We start from the raw sequence: 27,686 nt of genomic DNA, 5'->3' as shown, positions 1-27,686 counted from the left end.
GCCGCGCGCCCCCTGCGCGCAGCCCCTGACCTGCGGCCTCCCGGACTGCGCTGCTGCGCGGACCCGCCGGCCCGGTGAGCGCGGCGGCCTCGCCACTCGGGTCCACGCACCTCCTCTTCTCCTGCCGTCACGGGGGCGGCCCTCTGCTCTCGGGTCCCGGAGCCGCTACCCAGGGTCCTTAGCCGGCCCGGTCGCGGGAGCTGGGAGGGGAAGTGAGCGTGACCTTGGCTCCGCCCTTGTTCGCCGCGGCCTCTCGGGGGACCCCCAGCCCTTCGCGCGTGTTGGGTGAATGCAGTGTTCTGCGTGAAGGCGCGTCTCGTGGACGGTGGGATTTCAGGCGTCAGCGGAGACTACAGACTAGACTGCCCAGGAGGCCCTTTGTGGCCGTGGGGCGGGGCGGGTGTGTGTGGGGGCTGCTGCCCCTCACCCTCTCAAGGAGGCTGCCTGTGGACTGCCCGGCTGCACTGCCGTGGAGCTGGGGAGGGGAGCGTCCAACGTTACGTGCCTAGCGGGACACCCAATAAGTTTCCAAGTCTCAGAACCTCTTGGGGGCAATGCCCTTATAGACTGCTTTAACCACGGCTTCTGCTTACAGATGAGGAAACTGAGGCCGTGAGCGAGGCAGGATGGACCTGAGGTTGCAGTCAGCCTGGGAGGTGCTTCTCCCAGCCCCAGGGAGATGTTGGAGGACAGGAGAAGGTGCAGTGGGGTGCAGCGGGCGTAAGCTGGACTCTGAGGGCCTCACTCCGATAGCCCCTTCCCCAAGGGGCCCAAGCCTGCCCTTGCGGCCCCTCCTCTGCAAGTCCTCCCCACACAGGCGCTACACTAGCCTCTTGGAACAGGACCCGACTACCTTTTTACTTTTACAACCTCTGGCCTTGAGCTCAGGCCCTAGGTCTCTCTGCCAGTGCAATAAGCACACCCCTCCCTGCTCTGCTCTTTTCCTTGGAGTCTGCTGTCTCTTGGGTTCAGCAAACTAGAGTTGGGTTTATTCCTGAGAAAAGTCAGCTCAGTTCTCAGAATGTGGGACCAGAGTAAGCTTGTAGCAGTGTAAGTCCAGCCTTCATTGCTGCCTGGCTTCAAGGTCTTGAGGAGGGCCCTGCCTCTTTTTGGATCTCAGTTAACTGATCTCTACAATGGACATGCTGTAGAGCAATCCTCACTGGGGCAGCCCAGACAGGGCCTTGTATATGGGAGGCTTCCTGGACAGCATGTCTGCAGTTGATCTGGTTGTGGGAGTGGTGGTGGGGATGGTACTCCCATTGTCCCTAGAGAGGAGACTTCTAAGAGCTGCCCAGAGCAACCTACCTGTTAGTCCACTAGGGACTGGGCTGGGCAGGTGGTTCATAGGATGCCTGACTAACTCTTTACTGCTGTCTTTCCTTGTGTGGCCAGGACTTGGCAGGGCTGGCTGGGGCCTGGCTGAGGTTGGTTCTGTCTCCACCCATCCAGGGCTCCTGCGTTCTCAAGCCCTGCTGGAATGGGAGCAGGGGTGGCTAACCGGCTGCCCTCCTACCAGGGGCAGGGTGAAGGCCACAGCAGTGTCCAGCAGCCGCTCCAGATCAGTCAGTGTTTGTAAAACACAGTGTTCCTGTACTAGACTGCTCTGGACAGAGCCAGGTTTTCTCACTGCCACCCTGAGCTATCCCATTCCCCTGTGAGGGTGGGTGTGGGTGCTGGCCGAGAGTGTACTTCTGGTTGCGTCTATTGGAAAGTGCATGTTGTTAAGGAAAGACTAAGTTTACATCTTGACTCTACAGTGAGGAGGGCACAGGTTCTGGAGCCACCCAGAGCCCTGTCACCAGCTTCGTCTCTCTTCCTTTTTATAATGGGCTAATCTAAGTGCCTACCACATAAGATTCTGGAGAGGGTTAAATGAACATAATGTCTACTGCAGAATCATTGCTCACAGACTGTGTGCTCCTATTTTTATTCTCTCAATGGACGGTCTTGATGTCTGATTTCCTTTGCTTTAGAATGGGGATGATAGAGCTCCCTGGCTTGTTTAGAGTCTTCTGATGTTCTAGGCCAGTATATCCTTTGTCTCTCTTGTGGCCATATGGTCGAGGTCAGCCGTATACTTATATTTGCCTAGAACAGTCAGAGGTAGAGCAGGGGTTGGGACCCTGTACTCTGACCTCAGAGCTGGGGCACCCTTCTAGGGAGATCCAGCCCCTAGGGGCCCTTGCTGTGGAGCCTGGAATCATCGGCTGGTGGGGCTCGGCTTGCAGCCGGAAGCTTCAGGGGTTGAGCATGTGGGAAACTTGGGGCATTGTGAGCTTAGGTTCCAACAGAACCCACGCTCTTCCTCCCTTCACTGCACTATATTTTTGCTTTTTAATTTTACTCTCTTTAGACTTCCTGCTGATTGCGCTGAGGAGCCTACTTTCCTCCTTTGAGAAGACCACCTCCTTCTCTTTGCCTCATGTGAGTTTGGAGGGAGAGGAGAGGAGGCAGGCTGGAAGGGCTTGTAGGAGGCCAGCCAGGTAGTTCCGGTGACTTGGTTGAGCTAAAGGGCATGGGTAGGGTTGGGGACCCTGTCTAGGGGCATTGGCTCAGGGCCAGGTGGGACCTGGAAACCCTTTATACCCCAGAGGACATGTTTTCTGGGGCTGAGTTGTACCAGGTGCACATACGCTCCTGCCTGCATGGTCTCTGGTGGGTTGGCTCTGGTGCTGTACCCCACTTATACTGGGATTCTCTGGGCAGAAGGGTGTTAATGAGGATTCAGTGGAAGCTATTCTGTGTCCAGGCAGAGCTGGGCTGGAGCAGAGGAGGGGGCTCTGCTCCTAGTTGTGTGACTGGGGGTGGGGGCACAGACGTCCTACTTTACAAATCCTGTGTAGGAGGAGGTGGCCTTAGTGGGCCCTGACAACCCCCATCTTGCCTGGATAGGGAGCCCCAGGGCTTGCCAGGATTCGAGGAGGTTCTCAGAACCTGTCCTCTGGTGGGGCGGGGGTGGGAGGGGAATGGGGAGGAGGAAGCAGTATTTAAAACTGGTCATTCAGAAATTTTCCCTGGCCAAGGGCAGGTGACACGATGGGGGTGAGATGAGCTACAGGTTTTTGTTCCCCTCCAGCCTGGGGGGGCTTCCAGTCTGGATGTACCCCCCTGAGCTGTTGGTTGTCCTGAGTACTGTTGGTTCTGAGTGTAAACTCTGGGGAGGGTCATGGAGCAAGAGAGGGTAGCTCCAGCTGGGAGCTGAGGGGGCTGGGCTGGGCATGGGGCTAGGCTTCTGGTCTGTCTCTCACTGTTCCCCAGTGCCCTTCCCTTCTCTGGGCCTCTGTCTTCCCTACGGTGAAGTGGGCTCATTGAGGCCTGTGTCATTGGCTTTCTGGCCTGGGAGAGTGCTTTGTGCTGGTTTTGCAGTCAGAGGAAGTCAGTGGTCATTTCTGGTCACAGTGACCAGAAACCCAGCAGTGCCGTAGGCCTCCTGAGATAGTGCAGCTCGGTCAGACCCTTTCTTCAGGCTTTTTCTTGACCAGGCACAGCACATCCCAGCCCCTGGAGGACTGTGGCCTGAGTCTTGTGGTGGCCAGCTGCGTGGCCCACTCTTTCTTGGGTATACTGCCTCCACGTGCCATGTGACCTTCCGGGTGGGCTCCAGCACCTAGGCTGAATGCTGCCTGAGGCAGGGCCTGGGTGGTACTGGTCTCTAGATCAGGCTTAGGGAGACAGCAGAGAAGGAGTGTGGGCTGGGGTGGTGGGGCACAGCAGGAAGGGAGCTCGGGGATGCTAAATAGCTGTTGCTGAAGTTTCCGGAGCTGGGATCTCCCACTTAGGCAGTGACCCTGGGAGGGCTGGCTGACTGTCCCATTCTCCTCTGTCTCATCAGTGCCTAGCTCCGGGCCACCTGCCCAGTAGAACCAACAAATGCCAAATGAGGGAATAGTGGCTTCCAGAGCCTTTGTTCTGGTCCCATGATTTACATTTCTTCTCTCTGCCTGTGTCCAGAATGAGTCAGCTGAGGCTGTTGCCATCCTGGCTTGGAGCACGGGCCTCGAGGCTCCTGGCCCCACATGATGTCCAGATGTTCAACCGGCCCAGCAGATCATCTGGGCCACCGGCCACCTTCCCAAGTGGCAAACGTGGAGGCAGCTCCAGTTACATGGAGGAGATGTACTTTGCCTGGTTGGAAAATCCCCAGAGTGTCCACAAGGTTGGCGCCTCCTCCCTACCTCTTGGAGCCAGGCTGTGGAGGGCGAGTGGAGAGAAGTAGCTTGCCTGCTGTGTGATCTTGGACAGGTTTCTTTTCTCAGGTCCTCCATCGCCCCTATTTATAAAAGCCTTGTCCTCATTGTGGGTGAAGAGAGCCTGTTGCTTTCTTGTTGCTGAACCAGCCAGTGGGTGGTGGCCTGGCCTGAGAAGCCCTAATCATGTCCTGCTCCTGCACTTGGTCTCAGACCTGCCCCTGCCCGCTTTGTCATGCTGTGCTGCTTCCAGGTGGCTCTTTGTTATGTAGTTCGGGGCATAAGTGTTTATATACATACTGAGCTGATAAAATAAATGCCTGCTGATGGTAAAAAAAAAAAAAAAAATCAGATGACGGGGCAAAAAAAGTGAGAAATGAAGCTGCCCTCACCTTCTTTACTCACTCTCAGAGGAAAGTGATAACATGATTCAAAAACAGAATGTGGAGTTACACAGTAAAACATCTCCCTCCCAATCCATCTCCTATCTGCTCAGCTCCCACCTGCCTGTCCTCCAGTTTATTCTTAGTTTCTTCTGTATCTGTTCAGAGAGTTTCTTTAGGTAAATTTGTTGCAAACATAACTCAGTTCCCCCATTTACACAAAAGCAACGTCTCCCTCATGTGTTTGAGGGCATGTTTCCCCTAGGGTAGAAGCCCGGTTCACAACTGAAGCCCCTGGGTCACAAGTTAGAGCCTTCCCCCAAAACCCTTCAAAGCTGGGAACTGAAGAGATCTAGGCTTGGGGTTGGGTGTCCTGGGCTGGTTGTAAGAGATCTCGGCAGGGGCCTGGGCAGGTCCTAAGAGCTGTAGTGGTGAAGGAACACCCAGTACCCACTGGGACCCCCTGGGCAGGACCACCTCCTCCTCCCCCCCCAGGCCCTGACTTGCTGACTGTTTTCTTGCTTCTGCCTCTGCCCAGTCCTGGGACAGCTTCTTCCGAAAAGCCAGTGAGGAAGCCACCTGTGACCCGGCTCAGCCACCGTTCCCCGAGACCAGGCCAGCAGTGTCGAACCGGACTGAGACCAGCAAGCTGGTAGAGGACCACCTGGCTGTGCAGTCCCTGATCCGGGCCTACCAGGTGAGTGGCTGGCAGGGCCTGGGCTTGTAGGCTGAAATGTCTTCTGGCATGCGGCCAGGTGCTGGTGGGAAGGGATCTGGCTCAGCCCTTCTCTGAGTCCTCCGTGGGTGGCTCTCGCTTCTCCTCTTACTTGTCACATAACTGTTCATATCACTAACCGCCCCCTGGTATTTTTGTGTACATGTTGGTATTTTGTTTGTCTGTGGTCTTTCTCACCGAGTGCTGTTCGTCTCACACACCACTATGCCCCAAGCATCTAGAGGAGTACTTAATAATCGATTTCAGTAAATGTTGGATGAAAATTGAGTAGATTGACCTTTGTTAATGTCTGTTATCTCTTCTTGACTAAGCATTCCAAGAGGACTGGGACTGATACATAGCAGGTGCTTAATTAGGGTTTACGGAATGAATTAGCGGATAGTTCAGTAAACAGCTCTTTCTCCACCAGCTGCTCTGTTCTGGAGACTTAGGCTCTTCCCCTGCTGGGTCTCCAGTCTGGGCCCCTGCTCTGACAGAGCATCTTGATGAAGTTGCATTCTTGGTCTTTACTGAACAGGACTATTGGAAGGCTTTTCTGGGTGTTCCCTTCATAACAAGTGTAATCGTTTGGGATCTCTCTGGGAATCAGTGTCAGAAAGTATTTTGTAAGAGAAACTTGTCAGACAGATGTGCAGAAGGAAGGGCATTCCAGGGCTCTTGGCAGAGACTCCATGGGACCAAGCAGCAAGCCACAGCAGGAGCCTGTGGGAGTATGGGGTCTGGGGGAGGCCTTAGCAAATGGAAACAATGCCTTGCCTCTGAATGAGGCACTCTTTGGGTGGCAGCTGTACTTTCTGGAGACCAATTATGCTGGGGTGGATGAGAGAAGGTGAGCAGGACTGGGCTTCCTTACTGGCCTGAGGACCAGTGGTTTGTGGGCCACCTGCAAGCAAACAGTAGTATTTTTTCTTGGTGGCTGAGTCAGAAAAATGATCCAACAATTTACTTTGAAAACCAAGAACAAAGAACATAAAACTCCATGTTAAATAAAGGTAACATTCATGGTGCTGCCTGAGGGCCTTGTCCCACCGTCTCAGCTCTTCAGCTGCTATTTAGTTCTTTAGCCAACATGAAGCACCAGAGAGTCCTTAGAGTGGGCTAGTGTCTGGATTCAGGCATGTTCCTGTGGATCTGTAGGGTAAAAATCTGCCAAAGGTTGTGCCTGATGTGAATAAGCTCTCACCAGGCAGGCTGCGGCTCCTTGCAGCCCTGTAGGAGCAAGAGTTCTTGTTTAACTCATCTACACACAGTACTGAAAAATCCTCACACTTATTGTTACAGACACATAAGAGGTAGAAGAGTTGTGCAGCAAATCCCAACACCCGTGGGGCCAGTCTTGATTCATTTATTACCACCTCCATCCCTTACCTGTTGGCCACTGATTATTTTGAAGCAAATCCCAGACATAGTATTTCATTCATCGAACTTTTTAGCATGTATTTCTGTAGATAAAGGCTCTTTAAAAATGTGCCGTAAGAGCACTGTCACATGTGGCAATGTTAGCAGTAATCCTTAAGGTCATCAGACAACCAGTTGGTGTTCACGTTTACCTGTTTGCCTTATAATTTTACTGCCTGTTTGAATCAGGATCCAAATAAAGCCACAGGTTGTGATAAGTTGATCCAGGTCTTAAGTCTCTTGTATGTTACAGATTTCTCTCTCTGTGTGTGTGTGTGTGTGTGTGTGTGTGTGTGTGTGTGTGTATGTTTGTTGAAAAAAACAGGTTGTTTTGTGCTGTAGAGTTTTCCTGAGTCTGGATTTTGCTGATTGCATCCCCGTGGTGTCACTTCATCTGTTCCTTTGTCCCGTGTAATTTCTGTAAATTGGTAATTTACATCTAGAAGCTTTATCCACCATAGATTTGATTTTTTTTGTTTCATAATCAGCTTCCTAGGGGTGATGGTTGCAGCTAGCAGCTCTGGATGATTATTTCCTGGACACATTAATTCATTAAGAGTGATAAAAATGGTGACAGTATTCTATTTCTACCTCTCTTTCTTTGTTTATTATCTGAAATACTTCTATCAGGAAAAGCTCACTTTGTTTTTTTTTTTTTGTTTTTTTTTTTTTTCTTTTTTTTTTGAAAAGCTCACTTTGTTAACTCCATTTATCCTGGTGTAAATTGTGTAGGAAAGGCAGGATCAGTGCTTGATTTTCCTTTTTATTGACTGATTTTCAGAAGTGTGGTGTGGTTCCCTAGTCCCCTCCAAAGATGGTCAATGAAGACTTTTCTTCCTATTTAGTATGATATGAATGGATGAATTTAAACCTATTTGATGATTTTTCATCTGTTACGGATACCGTCCTTCTCATTGTCCAAATGTGTCCTTATTCCTCGCCCCCGCAGTGTTTGAGCACCCCTTTGCTATCTGGTATGACAAGATGCTCTGAGCTCATCTTGTACATATCTGGACCAACCAGTTGCTCAAGGAGTGCTGGAAGAGTCACTGCTATGGTCTGATCAGGAATCTGGGCTCTTTCAGTGGTTAGAGCTGGGAAATATGTATTTTTTTTTTTAAAGATAACACATGGGATCCCTGGGTGGCGCAGCGGTTTGGCGCCTGCCTTTGGCCCAGGGCGCAATCCTGGAGACCCGGGATCGAATCCCACGTCAGGCTCCCGGTGCATGGAGCCTGCTTCTCCCTCTGCCTGTGTCTCTGCCTCTCTCTCTCTCTGTATGACTATCATAAAAAAAAAAAAAAAAAAAGATTTAAAAAAAAAAATAAAGATAACACATTTATGGGTTTATACTGATGCTTCCACATACTTCAGACTTAGGGTTTGTTCTTGACTTTATTTATTTTTATTTATTTTATTTTATTTATTTATTTCTTTATTTATTTATTTATTTATTTATATTTCATTTATTTATTCATGAGAGACACCGAGAGGGAGGCAGAGACACAGGCAGAAGGAGAAGCAGGCTCCATGCAGGGAGCCTGACATGGGACTCGATCCTGGTACTCCCTGGGCCAAAGGCAAGCGCTAAACCACTGAGCCACTCAGGGATCCCTTGACCTCATTAATCTTAATGTCATTGTCATCTTTTAAAGATGCCAAAAGTAGAGATTCCCCAAGACATCAGTACAATGACTTATTTGATTTTCCCACAGTCTACATACTACAGCTTTACAGTATAATTCTAATACTACCACTACTGATTGGCAATAGAAATGAATTTATAATATTTTTTTCCTGGAGTTCAATTTGTCTTTTGGGGATATTCTGTTATTTTATTTTATTTTTTTGATATTCTGTTATTCATTTGGGTAGTACTGTGACCAAATGAATGTATGAATTCATTTGTTTTAATTTTTGAAACTTAATTTTGCTTGATAGTGATATAAAATATTTACAAGATTCCAAAATCAAATCTTCAAAGCAAAATGTATTCTTAAAAGTCTAGCTTCTATCTCTGGCATTCTACCCTGTTTTGTTCTTTTTCCACAGATAATACTTTTTCTTGTTTATGATGTATTTTTCTAATGCATATATTTATTTGTGTGTATATGAATATATGCAAATGCATGTATTTATTTGAATCTCCTCTTTCTTAGATAATGGATAGTTTGTCACACATACTTTTCTACAGTTTGCTATTTTGCTTAACACTGTTTTTGGGGGACTGTTTTGTGGGGACTACTGCACAGCAGCGGATAGGGATTTTTTTAATTATACTTAACAGTTCTTTGTACTCCCCTGTGTGGATTTCCCATATCCATATTCCGGTCTTCTATTGATGGACATTTGGGAAGTTTCTAGAATTTTATGACTGCCAATTATACTGTAGTTAATACTTTTGTGTGTGCATCCTTATTTCTGAAAGCTGCATGTTGTACTTTTAAAGAGAATTGAGCTCCTGCCAACTTAGTGGTTATGGTATAGGCAACTGTGCAGTGGCTGGGTGCTGTAGACATGTGGAAAGTTGGAATTCTGAAGTGGGAAATGAGGGGCCAGGGCCCAGAACTTGGCTTTCGGGGAGTATTTGTCTATCTGTGTTTCAGCCTGGCCCTGACCTCTTTCCCTTTCTCCCAGATCCGGGGCCACCATGTGGCCCAGCTGGACCCGCTGGGCATTCTGGATGCAGACCTGGACTCCTTTGTGCCCTCAGACTTAATCACAACCATTGATAAATTGGGTGAGAGCTCTTGTTTTGGCAGCACCAGAGCCAGCTGGTGCCTGTGGCTGGGTGAGGGGCTCTGGGACTGACATGTGTCTGGGGCCTGGGGCCCATCAGTCAGCCCTAGAGGCTTTCCTCTGACCTTTGCCCATCTGCCTCACTGTGATGTCTCCCCATCTTCCCTAGCTGGTGCACTAGGCTCCGTAAGCTCGAGAGACTTGTCCAAGCCCCACCTTGTACAGGCTGGCCTCTGACTTACTTTCCCTGTCTTCCTGTTCCAGCTGTAGGCTGGTGGGAGGGTGCTGGGGGCATTGTTAGGAGGTCCGGGGTACTGCTGGGCACCCCCTGGGGCCTGACCCCTTTCTCTCCCCTCTGCTGCTGCGGTCGTGTGTGCCGCCTCAGCCTTTTATGACCTGCGGGAGGCTGACCTAGATAAGGAGTTCCAGCTGCCCACCACCACCTTCATTGGGGGATCTGAACACACCCTCTCTCTGCGGGAGATCATTCGGCGCCTGGAGGTGAGCACAGGCAGGCGTGTAAGGCACACCTGCTGGCACTCTGGAGTGTGCTAGAGGGAAGGAGGGTTCTGCCTTTGTGTTCCAGACGCCAGGACAGTTTTCCCTCTTCCTGGCTCCTGGTGGAGTCCCTTCCTGTTCCCTCAGAGCACCTACTGCCAGCACATCGGCCTGGAGTTCATGTTCATCAATGACGTGGAGCAGTGCCAGTGGATCCGGAAGAAATTCGAGACCCCTGGTGTGATGCAGTTCTCCAGTGAGGAGAAGCGGACACTGCTGGCCCGGCTGGTGCGCTCCATGAGGTCAGGCCCTCAGCACCACCCCGGGTGGCTGGAGTGGTCGCAGGGTCTGCTCCAGGGCTGTCTGGAATATCCCAGGACATCTAGTTCCTGAAAAACTAGGATCACTGGCAGGGAAAATTGGGACTGGAGGGGGTCTCATCCCCTGGCCTAGGGGAAGCCCTTAGGAGCAGCATGGGGGGTAGGTGGGCAGGGCTGGGTTCCAGGAGAACATGACCACAGGGACAGAAGTGGCAGAAAGTGGCTGTGGGACTGTGTGGACAGAAAGACGTCTCAAGGAGTGAGTGTACCAGCGCCTGCCTACGGGTGGGGTGCCACCTGGCTCTGCCACTGGGATCTGAAGCTGGGTATATACAGGGGCTGCAGAGGCCTAGCAGAGCATGGGGCTCAGCTGCTGGGTGCAGAATGGATCCCTGGTGGTGAGGTGCAGGCCAGAATTTGAGTTGAATGGTGAAGGGGTCTCTGGAGCATGGAGAGGGAGCCCTGTGCAGTGTGTGTGTGCAGGATGGTGAGCTGGAAGCTGCGGGAGGTGGCTTGTTGGAGCAGTTTGATTAGAAGGGGGAGAGAGGGTGATAACTGGGTTTGGGTGCCGGCAGAGGTCTTTGGTTAGGTTGGGAGGGTGCCCAGCCTCTCTCTGGCCTTTCTATGCTCCTTGTTGCTGTATGTTAATAGCAGGGCCTGTCTGTGCAAAGGGAGGTGACTTCGCAGCTTGCTCTCTCTCAGGCATCTAGCTGTGGTCCTCATGGATAGTCCCTGTGAGCCCCAGCCTCTCTATCTTTTCCCTTCTCCTCACACCAAGCAGATTTGAAGACTTCCTGGCCCGGAAGTGGTCCTCCGAGAAGCGATTTGGCCTGGAGGGCTGTGAGGTCATGATTCCCGCCCTCAAGACCATCATCGACAAATCCAGTGAAATGGGGATCGAGAATGTCATCCTGGGGATGCCACACAGGTGGGCCCCCTTCTTGTTCCTCCATAGCCTATCTGTTCTCCAGGCCCAGCAGAATGAGATAGAAGGGAGGGGATGAAAATCAGAGCAGGGGTTTTGGTGGAATCTGGGGGTAGAGGTAGGATGACCTAGAAAGTTCTCAGTCCCTGGGCCCTAGGCCCAAAGCCACATGGAGGCAGGGACTAACCATCTTTGCTCAGACTCAGTTTCTCTTTTCCATGTTGCCGCTGTCCCCAGGAAGGTCAATATTTCAGAAAAGGGATGTACCATGCCTCTTGAGTTTCCTGTGGAGGGGTACATTCCAGAGAAGTGAGGACAGGGCCTGGGCAGGTGGCTTTGTGTTGCCATCTCCTGGAGGAGGGTGGTCTCTGGAGGTGAGCTGAGAGTTTTTCCCCCTGGCTACAAGCTGACTACACGTTTTCCTGAGACCTTGATAGACTTAGAAGGCTGGCCTGGCAGCTGGGCATTGACCTCTGAACTGGAGCCCATGGACTGGTGAAGAGTACAGCCTGGGGACAGAGACAAGGTGGCCAGGGGTCCTGCGGAACGGGAGTGGTCTTGGAGGCAAAGCCCCAGCATTTTCTGTGACAGTTTCCATCTGCTCACGGATGGGCCAGTGTTGGATGCACTAACAGGAGGGGTGTCAAGGCATCCAGATGCAGTGTGGGAGGGCCCCCATCCTGCGGGCTGGCCTGCCAGGAGCCTGGGATTTGTCTCTTACAGCTCCTCGCTCTGAGGGCCCAGAAATGCCCAGTGTCTTGTTAGAGGGTCAAGCAGAGCTGGCCCAGTTGTCAGAGATCCCACATTCGTGGCTTCAGTGGATCTCTTGGGGAGGATGGCCTTGGGCAGCCAGGGGTAGTTCTGGGACTGTGTGGTGGTGCTGGGCTGGCTCCCAGCCTGAGGAGGGCTCTGGGAGCTGAAGGGCTGTTCTAGGCCAGGCCTCCATAGTTGGGGGTGGGAGTGGTATAAGACTGGAGGGCTTTTCCCAGAGGAACTGAGGGTTGTTCATGTGGTTCCTTTGGCCTCTAGCTCTGCCTCTGCAGAACGTAGGAGAGGCCCACCTGGAAGAGGGCTGCCCTCTGTCACAGGGCCACTTGGAGCTAGAGATTGGATCAGAGGGTATGCAGGCTTGGGGCTAGCATCTGCTGGTGGGCTGGGTGGGCTGAGTCCTCCCCTGTGCCCAGATCAGCCTGGTACCCACCCCTGAATAAACTGCATCCTGATGGGAAGTCTGGCCTCGACTAGAGTCCCTGGTCTCTGGCTGCTTTCCTACCCCTAACCTGAAACCTCAGCTTCCCTGGACAGGTCCCCTGGTAACTCCTGACCTTAGGATTAGTTCAGTCCCGTCTTCTGCTGCAAGACACTGCTGGCAGAACTGGGATCACATATGAGTGACTGTGATGCATTAGCAGATTGGGGTTGAGGTACTGGGTTAGGCTCAACTTTTGCTGGTGAGGTCTGGGGGAGGGGATGGGGTCCGACAGGGAGGCAGGGGTGGGTGGGGGGAATGGGTGTGTGTGCATCCTACCATGAGTGAGGCTGGGTGGCTCCTGCTTATGAGGGCCTCCAGAGTCCTAGTGAGATGTACAGAGTTTCTGGGGGAGCTGGCCAGCTAGAACCACTCACATGCCTTGTAGATTGAGACAGGATGAGAGGGTTGGGCCTCCTGTGGTTTGTATGGGGAGGGTTTCCCTGACCCCCATGCTAATTCTGATAGGCCCGGGTGGGCAGGAGTGTGGGGATGTTGGGGCCTAATGGGGGAGGTGGCCTCTGTGCCAGGTGAGAGTCCCACCACCTGTGGCTCCAGGGGCAGGCTGAATGTGCTGGCCAATGTGATCCGCAAGGACCTGGAGCAGATCTTCTGCCAATTTGACCCCAAGCTGGAGGCAGCAGACGAGGTAAGTGCCAAGCCCTGTCCCAGATATTTGGGGTGTGGATTAGGGAGGAGCTGGGCCAGAAGCATCTAGGCTCGAACAGACCTGGATGTGGATGGCTATGCAGAAGAGTTGGGGAGAGAACGGGTGTGTTTGTGTGAGGCCACTAAGGTGTTTTAGAGTGAGTGCTGTGATCTCTGAGAGCTGGGAGAGCCGTCAGGTAATCTGAACCAACCTCCTTGCTTTCAGCTAGGTAAAGTGAGGCCTGGAGAGAGGTGACCTAAAAGGCATTTACTTCAGCTGTGTGGCCTGACTCTGCACAGGGTCCTGTCTACCAGCCCAGAAGGGTTTCTTCACTCATTTTTTGCCCACAACAGCCCGGGGAGGCCAGGATAGCTTCTTGTGCTCATTGGTGAGCAGAGGAAACAGTTCTCTGCTCACACCCCTGTTGCTGGTATGCATGTATGTTAAGCATGCCTTGTCCCCTGATGCCTTCACCCACGCTGGGCCTGAATGTAGACAGGCTTCCTCTCTCCACTGCTCTCTGCCTCTTGCACAGCCCTGCTTGTCTCCCCTTTGGCTGGCTCTCCTGGTCCTCTAGGCAGCCATCCCATCACTCCCTCCTCTGTCCCCCTGTCCCCTCGGTACTCTTCTGGCTTTTTCCAGCCTTTGCACGTGTGTGTATATCTGTTTTCCTCTCTAGGCTGGTAGCAGGATGAGAGAAGGGACCTCATCCCCGAAGCTCCAGCCCCCAGCAAAAGTGCTTGGTTTGTTAAAATGAATCCCATTAAATGGCTGGTCCAAGGTCATCCAGTACATCAGGCAGAGCAGGGACTAGAATCTGCATCTGCTGGCTTATAGCCCAGAATCTTCCCAAGATGCTATTCATTTGCTTATCAAAGATCATAGCACTTGCTCTAAAGGCACTTTCATCTCTCCAAGGCTCAGTTTGTTCTTCTGTAAAATGGGGATGAAACTCCCTGCCCCCAAAATGCTTGTGAAGAATCAAAGAGATGATGCGTGTAAACTGTGTAAAGCCTGGCCAAAGGATATTTTTTTTAAAAGTATTTACTAGTTCTTTTTATTTAAAAAAAAAAAAAGTATGAGCATTGTTTAAAAAAAAAAAAGCATATGCAATGAGAATAAGTTTCCCTCATGAGACCCCTAGCCTGCTCTTCAGAGGCTCCACTGTGGCCAGTTTTTGTTTGTGTTAAGGTGTGTACTTCCAGAAATGTTCCATGCAGGTACAAACACACCCATCTACTCGGTACAGTCTTCTTTGTAAAAGGCCAGGGGAATAGCTCATGATGCCACTCGGCACCTTGCTATTTTCACTTAAGGAGTTGTCACTGCTTCATGCGGCACACGGGAGCTCCCTGAGCTTTGAATGTGCTCTGGTTTTTGCCTCTCCAGGTGATGGGTGTTACGTTGCTAAGTTTCTTTGCACACGTGTGTGAGTACTCTGTTAGATGGTGTCTGAGAGATGCAGTGGCCAGACTAACTTCCCTCCAGAGAGCTTGAGGACATCAGTGAGCCCACCCCCAGCATGTGTGAGGATCCCAGGCTCTTGTCCTCCCTTACTCTGTCGAATCTCTCTGTCTTTGTCAATATGATTGATGCAAAAATTTAATTGAGTATCTTTTCACATGTTTTTAGGCCATGTCTATTTCTTTTTCTATAAATTCTTCTCATGGCTTTTGCTCATTTTTTTCTATGGGATTTGGGACTTTGTCTTACTGATTTGTTAAAGAGTCTTATATATTGAGGATATTAGCCCTTTGCCTACATTCGTCTTATAAATATTTTTCTCTGCTTGATTTTTCCTCCCTAACACTGCCATGGATTTGCTTCCCTCTGGCAAGTTTGTTAAATTTTAGCTGCCTTGTCTTTTATAGCTTCAGAGCTCTGTACATTGTTTGGAAGGGCCTTCCCTGCTCTAAGATCATAAAATACATGATATTTTTCTCTGCTGTATTGTGGCTGCATCTGTCGTCTCTACATTATTGGTTAGTTTGGTGTTAGGAATTAGGTAGGGGTTCAGCTCCAAAATTTGCCCAGAGGCCATGCCGTGGTCTTATTAACACCACCTTCTGTTTCCCTGCTTGCACTGTCATTAATGCTGAAGACAATAGGTGATAATGCAGAGGGGCTCTGATGAGGAGGCTTATCTGTCCTCTGAGCCGAGGTGCAGGGGAACCTACCTGCCTTCCTCAAGGAGGGTGTGTGGTGATGGGAGGGCAGGAAGAGGATGTGGGTCAGGGATAGCACAGCCTTCTCAGGGAGCGGAATCCAGGGAAATGTCCCAGCCCTACTGTGAGCTTGCATATCTACTTGTCTGCCTGTCTGTGGTGAGAGGGGTGGGTTCACCATGGCCCACCTTAATCTTCAGGGCTCTGGAGATGTCAAATATCACCTTGGCATGTACCATGAGAGAATCAACCGGGTCACCAACAGAAATATCACTTTGTCCCTTGTGGCCAATCCCTCCCACCTGGAAGCCGTGGACCCCGTGGTGCAGGGAAAGACAAAGGCAGAACAGTTCTACCGAGGGGATGCCCAGGGCAAGAAGGTAAACTCATCTGGTTCCTAAAGGGCACTCCCAGAGGGGCTGGATCTGAAGGCTGGGCTCTGAGGAATGGTGAAAGAGGGACTGGCTTTGAGGGCTGGTTTCTGAGTGATGGGCTCTTGAGGGCTGAACTCTGAGACAGTAATGGTTTCTGAGGGATGGGCTGGGAGGACAGGGTTCTGAGGGACTGGGTTCTGAGGCATAGGGCCTGGATCTTTGCACTATAGGGCACAGAACTGGGCTGCACAGGCTCAGGCTCCTCCTGGCTCACATCCTGCCCTGCAGGTCATGTCCATCCTGGTTCATGGGGATGCTGCCTTCGCTGGCCAAGGTGTGGTGTATGAGACCTTCCACCTGAGTGACCTGCCCTCTTACACCACCAATGGTACTGTGCATGTGGTCGTCAACAACCAGGTGAGGACCTGGGCTGCCTGGTGGGCTTTGTCAATGTCTCCCATTTCTGAATTCCAGGAACTTTTGGGGCAAGTGTGAGATGATCCTGGTTTTGGGGTGGTTTTTTTTTTTAGATTTTTTTTTTTTAAGATTTTATTTATGAGAGAGTGAGAGAACATGCGAGAGAAGGTGTGGGGAGGAACGGAAGGCCCAGCAGACTCCCTGTTGAGTGTGGAGCTAGATGTGGGGCTCCATCCCAGAACCCTGAGATCATGACCTGAGCCGAAACCAAGAATAGGACATTTAACCCACTGAGCCACCCAGGTGCCCTGAGATGATTCTGCTTTTGATCCCACTGCTTTGCTACTCCCCAGTGTATGACTTCAGGCAGGATCCCTGCTCTCTCCCCAGCCTCGTCTGTGAAATTGGTGTGTGCCTGTGTGTATACATATAAATGTAAATATACACACACACACGCACACACGGGTCCCATGGAGAACATTGTAAGGACAAAGGAAGACAGGTGTAAGTACCACAGAGGCTGGACCTAAACTAGATGCTACTTTTAGTTCTGTAGGAACCAGTCTTAGAACACAGCTGTCACAGGCCTTTGCTCTTTAGGCAGCTGTACTTACTAATAGTTCTTCTGAGCCTAAAAAGCCCTAGGTTAATTGCCTTATTTGTATTAAGTCATTTAATCTTCACAGAATAACCCTGTGAGGTAGTATTTAATGAGTCCTTTTCATAGACGAGGAAACCAAGGCTTTGGGAATTTAAGTACTTGGCTCAGCATCACACACAGAGCCGCTGATGGGGCTGGCAGTGAGCCAGGCCTGCGCTCTTCCTACCACAGTATGACATGCAGAACAAGAGCAGGCATGATTTCCTTGGTGCTGCTGCCATCACTATAGGACCCGCCACTGTGCCTGTAGGGGCCGTTTACCCTCATCCCTTTCTGTGCCACATACCTCCTGGTCACACCTAATGAAGCTTGAGGCAAAGATCTCCCTCATTCCCTTGATCCACCAGTCTCCAGGGCAGGTACCACCTGTCTGGCTCTACAGAGGCTCTGTCCATTCTTCCTGCTTCTGCAGATTGGCTTCACCACAGACCCTCGCATGGCCCGGTCATCACCTTACCCCACCGATGTGGCCCGTGTGGTCAATGCACCTATCTTCCATGTGAATGCAGATGACCCAGAGGCCGTGATATATGTGTGCAGTGTGGCAGCTGAGTGGAGGAACACCTTCAATAAAGATGTGGTGGTGGACTTGGTGGGTTTGGGGCTGTGGTGGGGTGTGTGTGTGACCTGTTCCTGCTGTGCCAAGTGGGCCAGGTCTGTAGTATCTTTGGCAGGGAGGGCTGGGAGTGCTTTCCAGATGGAGGGCCACCAAGAACATTCTGTGCACAGGCTTGGATGCGGGGCATTTAGTGGTAGGTGGTAGTGGGGGGCTTTCAGGGGCCTATCATGCCTTCTGTGCCCCCGCTGTGCAGTGACTATGCCTGCACTGCCTGAGGGCAGGGGCTGAGCCCCTCCCCACGCTGTCCTTGCAGGTCTGTTACCGCCGGCGTGGCCACAATGAGATGGACGAGCCCATGTTCACGCAGCCACTCATGTACAAGCAGATCCACAGACAAGTGCCTGTGCTGAAGAAGTATGCAGACAAGCTCATTACTGAGGGCACAGTCACCCTGCAGGAGTTTGAGGTGGGCAGGCAGGCCACGTGGCTGCCTAGGACAAGCTTCCACAGCTTGGGACCCTGGGGTAGTTGCTGATGTTGGCAGTGATTTCAAGAAGTAGCCATTATGGTCTTTGTCCCCAACAGATCCTAGTTGTCAAGGTGGACAGAGAACCAAAGACATTTACAGCCTGGTGGGATAGTGAATGCTGCCATGTAAGGAAAGCTCAGCCTCAGGCAGGAGTCCAGGAAGGCTTCCTACAGGAGGCAGCCCTGAGCCCGGTTTGTTCCCACAGTTCTTTATGGATGCCTTGGTCTTCCTGCCTTGAGGGAGCTCTGAGAACAAGCACTCTGAGTCTTTTCTGAGCTTCCTCTAAGTCCTTTGCTGAGCAGGGGGATCCCCCTTAACTCTGAGACTTTGACCTCTGGCCACAGGGTCCCTGCAGGCCAGCTGACAGTTGTATAATGTAGCAAAGGGCACCAGGGCTTACAAATCCAGGTTGATACGGCCTTTGGCTCTCCAGGGCTTACTGTGTCAGTCCTTGCATTCACCCTGATTTCAGGAAGAAATAGCCAAATACGACCGGATCTGTGAGGAGGCATATGGCAGGTCCAAGGATAAAAAGATCTTGCATATAAAGCACTGGCTGGATTCCCCATGGCCTGGTAAGTGAGAGGTCTGTGGCTGAGAGTGATTCGCCTGGGCCTGGGACCGTACTGCAGTGGTCCTGGGTGAGGGCGGTCGTTGCCCAGTCCAGAGGCTGAGTGTTCTATCCCTGAGACTCCTGAGGCTGGGGGCACTGATTTCTACATGCGGGGATGGGTCGGGGTTCAGGAGAGATGGTATCACCCTGTGAGCATGTGTGACCAGCTGTTTTCTGGAAGGGGAGGGCTGAGCCAAAGCAGGTGCACATCAAAGTGGAGAGAGCCTGGGGGAGGGGTGCTCAGAGGGCCTCCGTGGGATGGAGCCCCCACAGGGGCCCAGCTGTGGCTATTGGGTGTCACAGATCCCAAGTGTGAGTCAGGGTTTGAGTGCAGGTGGGGTTAAGAAAGAGATGGGCCCCTGAGTCCTGGGAAGGCAGGCCGACCAGGGGATCTGAGGCCTGACCACACAGAAGTACACAGAATCTCTGCTCTCTCAGGCTTCTTTAATGTGGATGGGGAGCCCAAGAGCATGACATGCCCAGCCACAGGCATTCCTGAGGACGTACTGACCCACATCGGTGAAGTGGCTAGCTCCGTGCCCCTGGAGGACTTTAAGATCCACACCGGTGAGGTTGCTGTGCAGGCTCTAGCATGTGCCCTGCGGGAGATGGTGTTCAGGGGTCAGGGGAGCCTGGTTTGTGTCCCGGCTTGCTGGCAGGTCAGCTGAGCTCTTGGAGCCTCTTTTGCACTCTTGTGCAGAACCCATAATAACAGGTTCCTTTCAGGGTGGGCAGATGTGGAAGCCATGTTCTGTGCTGGGTGCCAGTCACAAGGCTTATGCCAGGCATCTTGGATTTTCCCAGTGCCTTTGCTGGGGTTGTCCATGGCTCACACAGAAGGAGGGCAAGGGAGCAAGGGTTCTGTGGAGGGGGTGGTTGAGTCTGAAATGTTGGGAAAGGGTGGGAGTGCGGTGCCTATGGTGGCCTGGATGGATGAGAGAGGGCAAGCCTGCCACTCCTGGGTGAGCCTAGGCTAGTTGGTGGTCGCTGGCTATACCTCTTGGCTGTGGCCATCCTGGTTGGGCAGTCTAGAGGGCCCCATGGTGGTGTAGGATGCCTGTGGACCCTTTGAATCCAAAGGGATTCCTCCACAATGTGCATAGTGGCCCGGGTGTGTTGGGGTGCCCACTCTGTGTGCACATCACATGGGGCTGGTACAGGTGTAGGGTCAATAGGAGCCCCACCTGGGTTGGGTGCCAAGGCTCAGATCCAGACATCTTTATGGGGGTGTGGTCATTCGTAAATTAGTTCCCTCTCCTGAGCCTCAGTCTCCTCTTCTGGAGAATGGGGACAGTCAGCAGCACTCTCTGGCAGGAGACCTGTGAGGAATGGTTCTGACTCAAAGGCATACAGTGTCTGCATATGGCAGAGGCTCACCTAGTGATGCCTGCTCCTTCTTCCCCAAGGGAGGGAAGTTAGGGGGGCTCAGACCTGCTCTTGGAGTGGGGGTGCTGGTGGAGGGCTGCCTGGCCCTGGGGCTCCTGTGGCCTGCCAGGCCCTGTGCTGCGTGTGTGTGTGGGGGTGGAGTGGGGGGTGGGTATACACTGAACACATGCACAGCTGGGCTAGAGCCCTGGTGCTATGGCCGTCCCGGCTGGGGCCATCCTGCAGGCCTCTGCGTCCCTCAGGGTGGCTCTTCATCCCTGCAGGCCTCTCTCGAATCCTGCGAGGCCGTGCGGACATGACCAAGAAGCAGACAGTGGACTGGGCCCTGGCGGAGTACATGGCCTTTGGCTCCTTGCTTAAGGAGGGCATCCACGTGCGACTCAGTGGGCAGGATGTGGAGAGGGGCACATTCAGGTGAGGGTGTGAGAGTGATCTCTCGGCCCTGGGTGAGCATTAGCCTGGTCATCCCTGACCCCACAGGATTGCTGAGAGCTCATCTGTGCTTGGGGTCTACCAGAATCAGCCCAAGAGCTCTGGAGTGTAACTGGCTCTTCTTCCTTTCCCTGGCCCATGTTTGGGGAGCCCTTATATGGCTGAGGTAGTCACAGGTAACCCGTCAGCATCTCCAGCCCCTGCTCTTAGGTCAGGACATCAGAGGGCTGCTGGGCCACCTCTCTGACCCTGTGGGATTACCACTGGGAAGGGAGGCTCCCTGGATTGCTCTGGTTTCCCAGGGCCTTCTTGATGTCGCCATCCTCTGGAATTCTTGCACGGTGACAGGCTTGCCTGCCTCCTGCTACCTGGTGCACCTGCTCTGGGTGAACAGGTGGTAATCCGCCGCCCTCCATCCCTTCCTTATCTGTCTCTCTCCAGTCACCGGCACCACGTTCTCCATGACCAGGAAGTTGACCGGAGGACATGTGTCCCCATGAACCACCTTTGGCCTGACCAGGCCCCCTACACTGTGTGCAACAGCTCCCTCTCAGAGTATGGAGTCCTGGGTGGGTCAGAACTCTGCCTGCAAGTCAGGCAGGCCCTGAGATGCCTGGGGACCAGAGAGGGTCTTGCACCCCAAGCTGTCCTAGCTTTATTGTTTTGACTATGACCACTCCTGCATGGTACTCAGCAGCTCTATCTCCAGAGCCCCTCCCCAGTCTCTGGGCTCCCAGGACTGTGTCCTCTGTTATTCTTTCTTCCTTGGTTTGACCTTTAGCTGGCCTGCTTCCTCCCTGACTGCCTCCTCCCAGAAGCAGGACCCTGCAGAGAGCAGCCCCCGCCCCGCCCCTTCCCCTCAGCAGTACTGCACATATTTTGAGGGGTTATTCTTGGCAGACGGCTCTTGCTGCCTCCCCAGGGGATCTTGGGACTTGGGTCCTGGTCTAGAAGGTGGCCATACGTGAAGTTAGGGCTGAGGGTGGCATCTCTGAGCATATTGTCAGCTCCCTGGCAGGGAGGTTCTGGCCTTTGGGCCCCAGGGAGTCCCCTGGCTCTTGCTGCCCTGCTGGGAAGGGTGGGTGAGGACAGGGAGAGTGAATGAACAAGGACTGGGTTTGAGTGGAGCCATTGCCCCTTGGTGACAGTATGCGGTGTGCTCTTTGTGTCTTCTGTTTAGGCTTTGAGTTGGGCTATGCCATGGCCAGCCCCAATGCCCTGGTCCTCTGGGAGGCTCAGTTTGGTGACTTCCACAACACGGCCCAGTGCATCATCGACCAGTTCATCAGCACTGGCCAGGCCAAGTGGGTGCGGCACAATGGCATCGTACTGCTGCTGCCCCACGGCATGGAGGGCATGGTGAGGGATGCATGGTAGCTGGGGCCCGGAAAGGCTCTGGTGTGCTTGGGAGAGGGTGGGTAGACCTTTGGCTGCTTGCAGGGGTGGGGGGTGTTTTCCTTCAGGCCCCTGGAACACATGGATCTGCTCAGAGCGGGGCCTGCATACATCTGTGTTGCTGCTGCTGTGATGGCACTGCTATCACTAGCAATAGAAGTAGCCAATATGTCTGAGGGTTTGCTCTGTGCCAGGTCCTGTTTAAAACTCTCTGTTAACTCTTCCAGTCCTTACAACAAGTTAATGGAGTAGGTCCTGTGTACCCACTTTCCAGATAAAGGAAACTGAGGCAGAGAAGTAGAGTGGCTTGTCCAAAGTCACACAGCTAGCAGCTGAGATCTGAATGTAATGCTGTGTAGTACTGCCTGTCCTCTGGTCTTCTCCTGAGAGTGGCCACACAGAGGGAGGATGGAGGGTGTGCAGGCCAGTGAGGGAGGGAAGGGCTGGGGAGAGCCCATGAGACACCTTGGTGGGTCTGTAGCCTGACCAGGTGGGTCATGAGTGGGGCTGTGCCAGCTGCAGGGGCAGCTAGGAGCAGGGTGTGCTCAGCCTCTGCCTAGCTCTGTGACCTGGGGCAAGGCCTTCCCCACCCTGGATGATTGGGCTACGAATCAATGAATGTCCCTGAGGGCCAACTCAGCCTGGACTGGTCATCCAGTCAGGGACTAATCACTACTGTTGTCATCAGTTGGCTGTTCAGAGCCAGGATTGGCCTTCTGGGCATCTTACACAGTGTGTGTGATCCTGTGGAATTCTTGCAGCTGGACTGGACGGTCAGTCCTGTTTCCCAGTTTACACAGGAAGAAAGGAATGGAGTGATCTGCCCAAGATCATGTAGCTGGAAAGGCACAGGGTGGAGTGGGAAGGTTGGTGTGGTCTGACTGGTGCTTATAGCTCTGGGTCCTTAGGGCTATGGGACAGATCACCCTCATCTCACGGGGAGCCACCCTGGAGGTCAGTGTGGTGTTGTCTTGCTGCCCACATGGGTGAGGGCAGGAGTAGGAGTCAGTCATGGGTTCCAGGCTGCCCCCTGTGGCTTAGTGACCGTGGGGTTGTTCCTTAATCTCGCTGCTACTCACCTTCATCTATGAAGTGAGGTAACAAATGTCTACACCATGGAGCTGCTTTCAAGATTAGTAAACAATGTCAATGGGGTCTATAGAGCTCTGCTGGGCACACAGCAGGTACTCAGTGAATGACAACTGCCAAGTCCAGAACATTCTGGAAAAACCATCTCACCTTGGCCTTTTTACCGGTTCTTCCTGTCCCACATGTTCGCATGTGCTGGCTTTGACCAGACCCTCCTCTGAGGATGTCCTCTCTATTCTTCTCCCACATTCCTGGGTCTTTACTGTGGTTCTGGCTCCTCTAAGGAGCTACCCAGACTTCCCCCTGGGCCCTGGGCCCCTGCAGAGCCAGGTGTCTGTCCTGTGGGACACTTAGGCCAGTATGTGCTGTCTGGCACTTGGTTTCAGGGACCAGAGCATTCCTCAGCAAGGCCTGAGAGGTTCCTGCAGATGAGCAATGATGACTCCGACGCCTACCCTGTAAGTGCGGCCCTCCCCCACCAGGGTAAGGTCAGGGCACGGGTGACACAGGCAGGCCACCTCCCAGGCCTACCCTGGTCTCCCAGGTGTTCACTGAGGACTTTGAAGTGAGCCAGCTCTACGACTGCAACTGGATTGTGGTCAACTGCTCCACACCAGCCAACTACTTCCATGTGCTGCGTCGCCAGGTCCTGCTGCCCTTCCGGAAGCCGGTGAGCTGCCCACTCTGGTCAGCATAGCAGTGCCGGGCCCAGGTGCAGAGCCCTGGCCAGGTGGGGCAGCTGGAAGCCGGCCACATATTTCCCTTCCAGCTGATCATCTTCACACCCAAATCTCTACTGAGGCACCCTGAGGCCAAGTCCAGCTTTGACCAGATGGTATCTGGTAAGTGCTCAAGTGTGCTGGGGAGGTGGCTGTTGGGGGGCCTGGTGGCTCCTGGCCCTCTGCTTCTAGGACCCTTGTTCTCCTGTGTCTCTGCCCCTGTAGTAGCTCCTGGCTCAGTCCCCACCTGTGGCCAGGTTGGGAAGCTAGCCTGGGATCCCCCAGATATGGTCCAGCTTGGGTCATGTGAGCCAAGCAGCAGGGCCCTCTGGCTGTTCTCGGGGAGCCGAGAGGTGGGAGACCTGGCAGGAGTCTGCCTAGGATAGCAGGAGCACTGAGAGTCGTCATTTACTCATCCAGGTTTTTTTTACTCCTGAACCAAATAGACATTGTTGGTCCTAGGGACCCGGTGCCCCTACAGGAGCTTTCAGGCATTGAGGGTCAGATAAAATATCTGAAGGACCAGTGTTAGAATTGAGTTGTGATCCGGGGGAGGATTGTGGAGGGGCTGATCTGGGGCCCTGAGGCTTAGAGCAGAGCCACCTGGGAAAACAGTCCTGGGTACTACGAGGAAAGCCAGCAGTTGCTGGCAGGGAAGGGGCCCACAGCGTGGACAGGGGTTTTTACCCATGTATGTTTGGGCACCCCCTCTGGGGTACGCAGGTGACTGAGCTCTGACATCGGCTTGTGGACCTCTTGGCCTTGACACCTGGTGCGAGCTTCTCTCTGGTGGGGACTGGCAGCCAGTTTCTCTCTGCTTCAGTGTCTGCACCTGAGATTTGGGGACATTGGGTGGCTTCCTTAGAAGTTCTCTGCAGTATGCTTAGTCTGGTGCCTGGCATGTGGTGTGAGCCTGTGAGGGCTGTCTGAGATGGGGGCTTGGCTTCAGGGCTGAGAGAGGAAGGAGGAATGTGCAGCAGCCTCCCAGACAACTGCTCACCTTCTCGCTTGGTAATCCGGTGGTTGGCGTGCATGCAGGATGGGGAGCAGGTTTGGGACACACATTGATGCCATCAGGTGGGGATTTGATGCCACCTTCTCTGTCTCCTCCAGAAGCTGTCCCCATCACAGTGCCCCCCAACCCCAGCCTGTCATCTTAAATGTTCATGTTCCCAGGGCTCTGTCCTTGACTCTAGCCCATGTCTACCTCTCTCCCTGTGACATCTCAGGGAGTCATCTGTCCCCTGCCCCTTGGTTTGGCTCAAGAGGTATCCAGTGCAGCCACAGATCCAATCTTGGGGTTAGTCTCAGTGGTCAGGGAGAGCCTGGGACAGGCAGGGATGTGGATCTGTTTCTCAAGCTGATCTGGCCAAGTTGATGCACCTTTGGGAGCTGATGCCCTTGCCATACTCTGTCGGACCTTTAGGGACCAGCTTCCAGCGGGTGATTTCTGAGGATGGGCCTGCAGCACAGGCTCCTGAGCAGGTACGGAGGCTCATCTTCTGCACTGGAAAGGTGTACTATGACCTGGTGAAGGAGCGGAGCAGCCAGGGCCTGGAGGAACAAGTGGCCATCACCCGCCTGGAACAGGTGCACCCTAACCTCTTGCCCAGTCAGAGTCATGGACAGGGTCAAATCGCCAGCCCCCTGGCTCTGGGCCACATGCCAGGCAGGGCCAGGATGGGCATCACAGGTTGCTCTCCTGGGGCGCTGGCCATTGGCATGGCACCCCCCCCCACCCCGTCCCCTGGCTATACTCCGTTTTCTCTTTGCCTGCCCCAGATCTCTCCATTCCCCTTCGACTTGATCAAGAGAGAGGCAGAGAAGTACCCAGGCGCGGAACTGGTGTGGTGCCAGGAAGAGCACAAGAACATGGGCTACTATGACTACATCAGCCCGCGCTTCATGACCATCCTGAGCCGGGCACGGCCCATATGGTATGAGGCTGAGTGTGGGGGTACCTGCCATCTGTGCCTGGCCTCCTCTGGGCCCAGGGGACTCTGGGGGCCTGAGGCACCATTCTGGCTCTGCCTACCCCATTTGCTGTGTGAGCCAGAACTTCTGCCCTTCTGTGGACCACACTGGAAATTGAGGGAATGGGTCCCCTAGTTCTTAATGGCTTTGTGACTGTTGGTGACAGATCATAGACCCCATCAGTTCTGCCGTATGGAGAGTAAACCTTTGTTTGTCAGCCAGAACTGAATGAGAGAATGTCCTTTGATCTTAGGCCAGTCACTTAGCCTCTTGGAGGAGCCTTAGACTCTTCATCTCTATAGCAGGATGATGATCAGGATTAGACCCGATGCATTCCTGGGGTAGTGGCTAGGCCAGGCCCAGACCTATCCTTAACTTGTCTCTTCTCCTCTAGGTACGTTGGCCGTGACCCAGCAGCTGCACCAGCCACAGGAAACAGGAACACTCACCTGGTTTCTCTGAAGAAGTTTCTGGATACCGCCTTTAATCTCCAGGTCTTTGAGGGCAAGACATTTTAGAGCTGGCAAGGCCTAGCTGGGTCTTGTGGGACTGGCTGGGGACATGGGGGCTCATAAGGAGAGGGATGGATGGTGTTCCTGCCCAGGGGAGGGGCTGTCTAGAGCTCCAGGATAAAACAATACTCATGTAAGTGTTTAAGGCCAAAGAGTAGGCACTGCTGGCTTCGGGATTATGCTACCTTGGGCTTTTGTGTGTATGTCAGTATCTCTTAGGACTGAGCGAGCCAGAGGGGTCTGATTTATGGGCTGTCATTCAGAAGTGTTGTTTGGGACTGTCCTGGTCTTTCTGAAATTTTTGTCTGCCTTCTCCATCTGTACTGTTCATGTCTCTGCAGACAGCCATGTGGGTGTCCATGTCTTTAGTCCCTCTCTCCCATCCTGGCAAATCTGGCTGCTGCTTACCCTGTCCTTGTTCATCTGTAGATTCAAGGAATGTTCCCTTTTGTGCCCTTAGAAATAAAGATTTCAGCAATAACAACCAGGTGAAGCAAAACCGTGCCAGGTAATTTATACGTGCTCTGTTTTATGGGGTGTGTCATAATGAGATATGTCAGCTTCTGTGTGAAATATAACCGCAGCTCATATGTACCAAAGTAGAAAACTAAACAGAAATAAAAAAATGCTTAAGAGAGGTTTTCTGTTTTCATTTTGTGTTGTAAAATTGGGGAAGAGGCATATGGTCTAGAGAGGGTAGAGAATGGGGAAGAAGAAAAAAACTAAACATGTAGAGGGTAAAATATCTGCCTCCATTGGACAGATTTTCTTTTGAGCCTTAGGCAGTATTTTCAAAATCTGTTGGCATGTCCACTCTTTAGCCTTTTGTTGGTTTTGCTTCCCCGCAAAGATGCTGGGGAAGCTGCAGCACAGGAGGGATATTTTGCTTTCTGCAAAGCATTTGTTCATTTATCTTTCTTAGAGTACTTTCTCTATGCTAGATGCTGGGTAAGAGAATTATGTTGGAGATAAGTGCAGAGGGTTGTGGGAGTCAAGGAGGGCTTCCTGGAGGAGATGGGATTCAAAGGAAGAAGAGTCCTACCTGAGAACTGGGAGAGATGGATCTCCCATAGAGCAGACCTAGAAATACAGACCACAGGGTTGGGGTGGGGGAACCTCAAGGAACCATCATCCTGAAATTGGATAACAGTGTATTAAGTTCCATCAGGTTCAAAAACAGCTTATTGGGATATGCTTTGAACCACAACACAGCAGCAGTCTAAGTGACATAAAGTATAAATAATTACACCTGCCTTTATCACATGTCTGTTGTGTCCTGGGCCCTCTGCTGGGCATTTTGCATATGTTACTTAATACTGCTAAACCTTCACCTTGACTTTGCATGCTGGAAATATGCCCATTTTATAGGTGAAGAAATTGAGGTTCACGTGAAGTTGATTTGCCTAGGGTCACATACCAAGTGGACTTGGCCTCTTCCATAAGATCACACTGCTTCCTTTGGGAAATAAGCTCTTCCCATATCATGTGTTTCTGGCTCCATGGAGATCTAGTGGTTTTGGCTCTCCTTGCAGTTGGGCTGTGACCAGCCCAGTTGGGCTGAGCAGGAGTCGTCATGCTCAGGACATGGTTGGGGTGTCCTGCCTGTAGCACACATTGCCCCTTCCTCACTCTCAGTGTGGAAAGGCCACACACAGGCTGATGAGATCAACTGCCAAGATCACTGAACTGAGGAAAATCAGCCTCATGAGATGAGGGGTCCAAACTCTATAAATAAAAGTAAGAACTAATAATGCTGGGGAGTAAAATGGAGCTC

General features: G+C 52.5%; 1 protein-coding gene across 1 annotated transcript; it reads left to right on the top strand.

The window, feature by feature from the left end:
• Window positions 1–26,524, top strand: OGDHL (oxoglutarate dehydrogenase L). Its single transcript, XM_055345008.1, has 23 exons — window positions 1–74; window positions 3,955–4,159; window positions 5,112–5,270; window positions 9,345–9,447; window positions 9,832–9,947; window positions 10,092–10,246; window positions 11,046–11,192; window positions 12,997–13,087; window positions 15,453–15,632; window positions 15,915–16,043; window positions 17,087–17,296; window positions 17,577–17,729; window positions 18,265–18,367; window positions 18,844–18,972; window positions 20,055–20,205; window positions 20,665–20,792; window positions 21,404–21,582; window positions 23,094–23,165; window positions 23,252–23,377; window positions 23,477–23,549; window positions 24,853–25,016; window positions 25,209–25,363; window positions 25,795–26,524. Exons 2-23 carry the CDS (start codon window positions 3,956–3,958, stop codon window positions 25,916–25,918), a joined length of 3,051 nt encoding a protein of 1,016 aa, XP_055200983.1. The 5' UTR covers window positions 1–74; window position 3,955; the 3' UTR covers window positions 25,919–26,524.
• Window positions 26,525–27,686: the final 1,162 nt, after the last annotated feature.

Source organism: Nyctereutes procyonoides, unplaced genomic scaffold (assembly GCF_905146905.1).
Source record: "Nyctereutes procyonoides isolate TBG_1078 unplaced genomic scaffold, NYPRO_anot_genome, whole genome shotgun sequence".
NCBI lineage: Eukaryota > Metazoa > Chordata > Mammalia > Carnivora > Canidae > Nyctereutes > Nyctereutes procyonoides.
Note: the sequence above shows the minus strand (reverse complement) of the source record. Positions and strands in the feature narration are given on the sequence as shown.

Coding starts and splice junctions, on each gene's coding strand:
- OGDHL (XM_055345008.1), top strand. CDS start 3,956: ATGAGTCAGCTGAGGCTGTTGCCATCCTGGCTTGGAGCACGGGCCTCG. Junction 23,378..23,476: donor TGCTGCCCTTCCGGAAGCCG/GTGAGCTGCCCA, acceptor TTTCCCTTCCAG/CTGATCATCTTCACACCCAA. Junction 23,550..24,852: donor CTTTGACCAGATGGTATCTG/GTAAGTGCTCAA, acceptor TCGGACCTTTAG/GGACCAGCTTCCAGCGGGTG.